Genomic DNA, 9,750 nt, shown 5'->3' on the forward strand with positions numbered 1-9,750 from the left:
GTAATTCGTTCTAGGAGAATTTGGCAGAGAGAGTCCAGAGAAGTTCGTAGGAGTGAACGGTAGACCGGACAGTGAGTGACTGTGCTGTGTGTGTATTTGTAGTGTGGCTTGATTGGTGACAGCAGGTGCGGGTGATCAGAACTCAGGTGACTGTGATCGGGTAATTATCCTGGATGGTGACTGAAGTGACTGTGATGAATCCCTGACATAATTTTAAATAATGATTAAATAATTTGCTAATAAATAATAATTAGCTGCAGTTATTAATGACAGAAACTAATATAAAATGGCAGAATGGAAAGCATTATACAGTATTTTTTGTCTTTTAGTTAATAACATCAATGCATTTGAACAGTGTATCTCAATATATTTTAACATTCAAATTTCAAGTCTGCACCCTGCCTCAATTTGTAGTCAGGAACTTCTGTATGGAAGTTCTGAATGGCACATAATCATTATATAAATGTGGGCAGGCATATCTTTAGGCACTCACAGTTGTGAGAGTTACTTCAAAACATCAAGAATCATGCTGTTTGATATTAAGTTTTAAACACAATGATTCACAACGCTGTACTGCGGTTTTCTTCATCCGGAAGTCCAAAAGAGCCTAACAACTAGCGGCAGAGCTAACGACGTGAGACATAAAAACAGGAAGAGCACGGACACAAATGAGACAGAGTGCTGGATGTACTGCCAAACTAACCTTGGCAGACTGGAGGAGGACCATCCATCTGCAGTCGCTCGCCCAACCTACAGGTCAAGATCTCGCTCCCGAGCAGCGTGAAGCCCAGCGGGCAGCGGTACCTGATGATGTCTCCTGTTGAGTAATTACACACCCAGATCTTTGCTTTTCCACTACAACTAGCACTCAACAACACATTAGCTAATTAAGACCTGACCGCTTACACACTTTTGACAGTAATGATGACAAATGCAGAGTGTCGGGTGTTATTTTCCCATCAGAAAGGGGCATTTTCTTTCACATTAAATAAGAAACGCTGCATTGCGAAGGTGGGCACCTTGGGAGCGTCTCTTTAATGAGGGTTCGATGTGTGATAAATCTATGCAAACAGATGATCATCAAACGTTCTTCAGGCTTACCAATTTCAAATTCATCATCTTCAGCCAGGATCTCTGCGTTGGCGACACGTGGGGGAGGTTGACAGACACGAAGTTGGTAAGCTGCGAGAGGGAACGAGATGAGTGAGAAACGTGATGTTTAGCTGCTGGCTAAGTGATAACGCTTTGAAAACAACCCACACAATGACATGTTAAATCATCACATCTGTCACCGGAGTTTTTCTAAACGTACAACAAAATGACGCGCCGCCGCTGCGAAGTATGAATCACAATCAAGGGTCATAGCATCTGCCTCGTCAACAATGATTATGTCTTATGATTATAACAATGTCTAATTGCAAGAGTTTCTAAAAGAGGATCATATACATTAACAACCTCCTTTTACTGTATGATATGATAACAGTCACTATTGTGATGTAACATAATTTGAAGACATATTATGTTGAGCAGAACATGTTGTATGTCCTCAATAAGACACATAATTCACTAATGTTAAGATTAGTTCATCTTGTTGTGTGGCAATGCATATTTTGCATTGGGAAATGCTTTTCAAATTCAGTGGCCAGTTAATTTATTTTTATGCACATGCAAAATGAGATTTGACTTATTAAAAATAAACAACAAAATGAGATTTGACTTAAAACTTAAAAATATGTTTTGTTATAGTACTTGGATATTAAAATTATTCATATTAAATGTAATAATCAATTTTGTAATAAAATGTAATACTTCTCTGGAATTATAATGGTAAATATTATATATAAAAATTATTAGCAAAATGGCAGCATGGAAAATATATTTTTGCACACTGAAGATTAATACATAGCTTTAAGATGCTGGTTAAGGGGTTTAATAATAATAATAATAATAATAAAAATGGGTTTTTGCTTTTTTAATATTAACATTATTTATTTTAAATGGAATAATAAACGTAATAATTTGCTGTAATTATTAATGGTAAATACAATTGGAAAATTCAAGGAAAATGTCAGATTTTTATTTTTTTTTACATTTTCTTAAGAAAAAAAAAAGTGATGCTTGTTTATGCAACCTGCCAACACAATGAATGAATACGAAGATTATAAAGATTAATAGAATATGAAGATTAATACATGGATTTATAGTCCTGGTTAAGGGTTAATAAAAAATAAAATAATAATAATAATAATAATATAAATACATTTTTAGTGTAATATTAAATTATTAATTTTACATGTATCAATTTAAGTTGCTAATAATTTGCTGTAATGATTAATGGTAAATCTTACATATAAATCATTAGAAAAATAGCAGACTGTTATTTTATAAATTTTCTGAGGAAAAGAAGTGGTGCTTGTTTACGCAAACTGCCGACACAATGAACAAATGCAAAGAAGATGAATAGAGTTAAGGATTAATTCAAATGAGTTTAAGCACCTTTTTTAAGGTAAGATCCAGCAAACGCTCTCAGTATCTTAACATCATTAAGATTTACCAGCTACCAAACTGCCAAATGACCTTTATATTGTTTGACGTTGCAACTGACAAACAAAAACGCATTTAATTTAGAATTCATCATTGGGAGAAAACAGGAACACTCAGAAACACTCTGAACACTGAAAAACTCCGCTGTTACTACGCTAACACATTAAAGGCAATTTCAAACCAGAGAATGGGTATTTTGGCAGCTCTGGGACCACAACTATCTTATTTTATTATCTTTTAAAATTCTAATCAGCTTTGAGCTTTGCAGCACTTGACATAACTTCCTTATGCTCTATTAGTTTATTGGTGAACTTCAAAAGCATCAGCAGAAAATATGCTAACGCAGATGTTAACGTCCTTTATTGAATAACGGTCTCCCATCACAATTGCAAAATAGATTAGAGAAAACCAATGGGGTTCAAAGGTCATCTGTCGTGTTCAGATGCTATTTCCCCTGTTAAAAGTTCTTCCATAACCTAGTGATTCGCCTACATTGATAGAATTACAAAGAATCATGCACAAAGATTATTGCAACTAAAGCAGCAATGCATGTATCTTTAGTAAAAAAGGCTATTTCATAATTGCAATATGCTCAGTGAAATAAATATTGTAGACGATTCAGGAGATATTTGCATCAAAAACAAACTTGAATTTCAAATCAAAAGCAAACAGCATTGACAGAATTGAAGCCATTTCTAAATAAAATCTATGCATGTTATGTTTGAGTATTGTGTTGCTAGCATAGCCACATGCTAAATACAAATCAGTTTTTGAGTCTCCATATGAAGAGTGCATCTGTTTGAATGATGCACACTATGTAGAGCATATCAAATCATCACTTATGAGGTTCCATAACAGCAAGAATGCTGCCTTAGAAGCCAAATGCATGTGTTTCCACACCTGCTCATTCAGAAATGGATGTTATTACAGATGATGGAAGTTTCCAAACACATTATAGTGCCATCGGAATGTGGCAGCTGCAATAATCGAAGCCATTTTCCCGAAGAAACAAGTCTCAGTGAAATAAATATTGTGGACGATTCAGGAGATATTTGCATCAAAAACAAACTTGAATTTCAAATCAAAAGCAAACAGCATTGACAGAATTAAAGCCATTTCTAAATAAAATCTATGCATGTTATGTTTGAGTATTGTGTTGCTAGCATAGCCACATGCTAAATACAAATCAGTTTTTGAGTCTCCATATGAAGAGTGCATCTGTTTGAATGATGCACACTATGTAGAGCATATCAAATCATCACTTATGAGGTTCCATAACAGCAAGAATGCTGCCTTAGAAGCCAAATGCATGTGTTTCCACACCTGCTCATTCAGAAATGGATGTTATTACAGATGATGGAAGTTTCCAAACACATTATAGTGCCATCGGAATGTGGCAGCTGCAATAATCGAAGCCATTTTCCCGAAGAAACAAGTAATACAATTTCTAGCCCTTGTGTCTGAGAGCAGTAAAATAAAAAAACAAGGGGCCAGAAAGCAGTAACGTGACACGCTAAACAGGCGTTCGAAGGCATACAAACCAGAAGGTTCCTAATGCAATTTCATGCCACAGTTTGGGTTGAATGTATGTATGTTCACGGCTCGTCTCAGCATACATACGGCATAAGTAACATATTCTGTGGGCGTGAGGGAATAAGCCAGGATAATCGAGCTGACAATAAACAATTATAAGAGAACTAAGCTGTCGTGAATGAGGAAGCAAAACTGTGGAAAATTCTTCTCACCATGGTAACGCAGAACAAAGAATCCGCTGGTGCTGAAGTCGCTGTGGAACTTGAGCAGGATGTGATTGGATGTGCTGGAAACGGCCTCCTGAGGCAAGCTGCCGCTGAATTGACCGATCTGTGGGGATGTTTGGTCAGGGCCGTCCCTAAGGGAGACAACAGATCTGTTCAAACCCAGATATGAAACATTAAAAACCTTCTTTGACTACTTCTGTCTGCTGATATAAAACTTGTCCACTCTCCATAAGTCGCTCTCCCACGTCTGGCGGGTGCGTGTCAGGGATCTTATAAAGAATGTTTATGAAAACAGAAGAGCAGACGTCTCTTCTCTGCAGTGTGTGTCAGTCGTGCTTCAAAACCCTGAATAAACAGCCTGAATAGTGCCTTATACAGTCAATGCATAGCACTCAAAATGACCTTGGTTCTCAGTTAGTTCAAGAAGGGAAGTCGTGGCCTAATGGTTAGAGAGTCGGACTCGTAACCCAAAGGTTGTGGGTTCGAGTCTCGTACCGGCAGGGATTGTAGGTGGGGGGAGTGAATGTACAGCGCTCTCTTGAGCAAGCCACTGAGCCCCCAACTACTCCCCGGGTGCCGCAGCAAAAATGGCTGCCCACTGCTCCGGGTGTGTGTTCACTGCTGTGTATGTGCACTTTGGATGGGTTAAATGCAGGGCACTAATTCCAAGTATGGGTCACCATACTTGCCCACGTCACTTCACTTTCACTTTCAAAATCTGTAATAGCATATTAATTAGGAAAACAGTTTTATATAATAAAGTCTAATTTAGTGTGCGATGCAGCAAGAAATAGCTTCTGTTGTGGTTATGCAAAATATGTTTGTTAGATAATGAATGTGCAATCATCTCTATCAGCAGCGATTGTAGGTGGGGGGAGTGAATGTACAGCGCTCTCTTGAGCAAGCCACTGAGCCCCCAACTACTCCCCGGGCGCCGCAGCAAAAATGGCTGCCCACTGCCCTGGGTGTGTGTTCACTGCTGTGTATGTGCACTTTGGATGGGTTAAATGCAGGGCACTAATTCCAAGTATGGGTCACCATACTTGCCCACGTCACTTCACTTTCACTTTCAAAATCTGTAATAGCATATTAATTAGGAAAACAGTTTTATATAATAAAGTCTAATTTAGTGTGCGATGCAGCAAGAAATAGCTTCTGTTGTGGTTATGCAAAATATGTTTGTTAGATAATGAATGTGCAATCATCTCTATCATCGGTTTTCAATAATATTATCGATTCGACTGAACTGAAACTATCGGATGACAACAAAACTGGTGAACTGAGGTGGATAATGATTCTATTGTCTTCTATAGAGCAGCTTTATAGCTGAATCAGCTTTATTTGATCAATCATATTTGATGAATTCTGCAACATTGAACTGAATTGAGCTGAATAACGACAGGAGCCCAGATTTTTTAATACAAAGAGCCAAAAAACAAACTTGATTTGAGGATCGTGGGCCAGAAGTAAATGTTGCATTATATCCAAACATATATATTTTTATTTATATTACAATGTATTAAATTGTAAAAATGTACGTTTAAATAGTTTTTAAAAAATGAATTAAAATTTTTTTTCAAATGTTTAAATAATTTTGAATCAAATTCACTTATATTTTTCACATTTTAATACAAAAAAAAAGTTATATAAAATATCAAACATAAATATTAAAATATTTATCAAGATTTGCTTCAATGGCATGATTTGTTTTCTTATTTTTCCCTGCTTTGTGATATGACATGGCTGGTCAAATCAGAAGTCACCAAACGTAGGCATCTCTGGTGTTAACTCTTCTTCTATGGTCACCTACTGTTATGGCAGAGAAACTGTTTGAAGACAATTTTAATGAACTTTTTGTATATGCGTATATGTGTCCTACCTGTTTTGCACCCTTGCCCTGACCCTGGGAATTAAACAGGCTGTTTTTGCTATTGTACCTTGAAGACCTCTGTATGACTCTTTCCATGAAAAATGAGTATATGCATTGATATGTAAATGTGGGAGGTCATACATTATTGCGCTTATGATAAATAATTTTTGAATGAGCCGTTCCTGGGGAAGGACTTGTACAAAGTACATCAAACAGTTATATTTCAGAAAAGCAAGAAAAATCCTATTTTCCATGAGGTGAACACAAGCGTCTACCGCACCAGCCGCTTGACACTTCAGCATTAATGTTCAATCAAGGAGGAAATATATGGAAGATGGAAAAGCACAAGAGAAATGTGTGAAACTAAACAGATAAAAGACTAAAATAAAGTGTTACGTAAGTCTCAGCTTAGCAGCATTAGCACAAATGCATTTTTGATGGACAAGGACAAACTCTCTGGTGGAGTGCTTGACAAATCATTTTGATAAATCCAAAACTAGACAGAAAATAGATTTAACTGATATTTTTTACACTTCTCTAAACTCACACTTAGTTACTAGTTCTTTTTACTGATAATGGCATCATTTGATTTCTAAACAGCAGCACCCAACAACAACATCAAGCAACAGCATTTTTCATTTAGTAAAAATATTCATAATAATATTAATATCATAATAATGATAATGTGCAATTTTTTTTTAATTTTGGTTTTGTCTAACAAGTTCAATCAGTCTTATTATTATTAATTGTTGTTGTCGATATAAAAAGATAACTATAATACATATATTGTTTATATTTTACATTGACATTTAACAAACATAACATTAAATACATTTAAAAAAGAAATACAAAATGGGTTTGTAAGGTAAGATAAAATAATTCATTTTAAATGCAATAATTGAATGAATTTACTGATAAATGTGCTGTAATTATTCATGGTAAATATTATATCTAAAACTTTAGAAAAAAGGCAGCATTAAAAAAAATAATAATAAATACATATCAAACAAATTAATATATGGCAATTGTGCAGTTTTTGTTTTTCAGTCTAATGGTTTCAAAATTATTTTCATTGTTGTGTGATATCTAACTATCAAGAAAAACAATTATGAATTTGATTAAAATAGTTTATGCATGACGATTATCAATCAGTCTCTGAAACACAAAAATAATTGGTATCAGTCGAAAAAAAAAAAAAAGAAAGAAAGGTCTGTCTCTTTCCTAAAGCCAATGTTATTTTGTAAGCATTACACTCATGTTGACACCCAGCAGATGCAAGTCTTTAGGTGAGGTGTTCTTATAAAACGCTTGCAGAACTCGTACCAGATGGTGATGTAGTCGTAGATGGGCTCAGTGTTGAGCACGGTGAAGTTGATGTGGATGCCGTTGCCTGAAGGTACTCGGATGCTCCATATGCAGTCTTTAAGATTGGGGTAGTCAGCCGGGTGGCCCGGAGAGTAGATGGTCCCATTGAGGGCTGTGATATTACCACCACAAAGTGCTGACAGAGGACAAATAAAATCAAAACGCAATCAGCAATTTGTGGAGAATTGCAATGCCTTACATATAGCTGCAACAAACAATAATGCAGTGACATAAAACAGTGATAAGTTCACCGCTAAAGCCCCGCATTGTTTGGAGCCTCCATATATGGTCCATATTTTCCCCTGAACATCTCATAGAATTTACAAAACATGACAGTTCGATTAAAAGCTGGTTTTCTGTACGATGGACTCTGTACCTTCACAGCGAGGCACAGGATGGTTCCAGTTGCGGCTGATGCCATGCAGACACGTGAGCGACGCTTCACCCAGCAGCGTGTATCCCGGCAGGCACTGGAACGAGATGGTCATGCCCACTCCAAAATCACTGCCAATCACCACCCCGTTCCGAAAGGGCCGTGGATCCGGGCACCTCTGCAGTTCATACGCTGAGTGATCACAGAGCAGAAGGTTTTATTCAGTGAGAGGCCATGGAGGAACACCAATGCCAATCAGTGTTGTTACTGTTAACTAAAACTATTAAAAATAGTGAAAAATGCTGAAATAAAATTAAATATTAGATGAAAAATGTAAATGTAAACAAAAATGATACTTAATATACTAAAGTTGGTGTAATAAAATCACTAAAACTGAAATAAAAATAAATGAAAGCTATAGAGAAATAAAAAAAAATGACAAAAGCACTTAACAAAATGACTAAAATTAAAATGAAAAACGAAAAAACAGAAATAAATGCTAATTCAATATATGTATACATCCTATAAGAGCATATAAATAAGTAACACTGTCAATCCAGTCAAAGAAATCTCAAAATTAAAGCATCTAAATATACCTATGATACCTTGTTTACAGAAAATGTAAAAAAATGTTAATGCATGAAATTCAAAATATTCTTCCATAGCTTCAAGCTGTTTTAAAAATGATAAAACATTTTTTAAATATTAGATGAAAAACATCAATGAAAATGAGAAATATGTTGCCTTTGCAATTGCAGGGTAACTGAAATAAATAAGTTTAAGTACTGAAATTACTCAACCTGAAATAGAAATAAATGAAAGCCATCAAAACACCTCAAAAACTAATAAAAATGACAAAAGTACATTAAGTCACTAAAACCCAAACTAAAATATAAAAATAAAAGCTAATTCAAAATATTGGTAAATACTAATAGTATATTAAAAAATATTAAAAATCACACTAATGTAAATCAAAATCACAAAATAAAAGCAACGAAATAAAAAATAAAAAAACAATTATTTTACTGAAAATGTATGTTTGATTATGGAGGAACTTCAAAAGGTTCTATTATAGCTTAAAGCTGCTTCAGAAATGATGTAAAACAAAGTTCTAAAATAGTTTAGTAAAATTATTGTCCATGATGTGGCAAATGCTTAGACAATAGATGTATTTTATATAAGGAAATCATAAAAATAACTTTGGATTTAATATTCTAAGTTATTCAGAGAACATTATTCATCCAAAATGAAATGTCTAAACTTAGCAGTCTGACCACACACAACAACAACAACAAAAAGAGCGTCACAGAAGCCATAAATATTTTGTGACGATTTTTTATTTTTATTTATTTTTTAGCTTATATTTTTTACTTAAAAAACCCAAATTCTCATTATCTAGGGACGAGAAACATCTCACTGTTCAGGAATCATAAAGTCAAAATATTGTCATATTCCTGTTGTGTAAAGCAGAAAGGCTCAAGGGGAGGAATATAAAAATAGATTTGAAAACACAGTACAGTTGCTTCTGAGCGGTTCTTGGGGCATTGCCATGTGCTGTTAGGGTTTTCTGGGTAGATGCCAGGTGAAAACTGTCTATTCATTTAGCAAAAGCAAACCTCTCCTCATCAGCAAGGCGCACAATTTCATGTCCATGGCACAAATGGGTTACATACTAAAGTTACATACTAAAATGTAACACTTAGGGGTTTTTATAGTCATGCTACCTCTAGAAAACACTATTAATCACTTCACAGTATAAACCATAAGAGTCTCACACATACAGGTGCATCTCAATAAATTAGAATGTCGTGGAAAAGTTCATTTATTTCAGTAATTCA

General features: G+C 35.0%; 1 protein-coding gene across 1 annotated transcript in view; it reads right to left on the reverse strand.

Annotated features, from left to right (window-relative positions):
• Positions 1 to 9,750, reverse strand: part of LOC107671459 (CUB and sushi domain-containing protein 3-like) — a 292,685-nt gene that overhangs the window by 78,100 nt on the left and 204,835 nt on the right. The window contains exons 42-46 of the mRNA XM_016464380.1: positions 7,916 to 8,104; positions 7,498 to 7,675; positions 4,290 to 4,435; positions 1,102 to 1,182; positions 704 to 817 (exon numbers count right to left, since the gene is read on the reverse strand). Of these exons, the coding sequence (XP_016319866.1) occupies positions 704 to 817; positions 1,102 to 1,182; positions 4,290 to 4,435; positions 7,498 to 7,675; positions 7,916 to 8,104 (708 nt within the window). The remainder of the gene's footprint in view (positions 1 to 703; positions 818 to 1,101; positions 1,183 to 4,289; positions 4,436 to 7,497; positions 7,676 to 7,915; positions 8,105 to 9,750) is intronic.

This window comes from Sinocyclocheilus anshuiensis, unplaced genomic scaffold (genome assembly GCF_001515605.1).
Source record: "Sinocyclocheilus anshuiensis isolate Anshui unplaced genomic scaffold, SAMN03320099.WGS_v1.1 scaffold552, whole genome shotgun sequence".
Classification (NCBI taxonomy): domain Eukaryota; kingdom Metazoa; phylum Chordata; class Actinopteri; order Cypriniformes; family Cyprinidae; genus Sinocyclocheilus; species Sinocyclocheilus anshuiensis.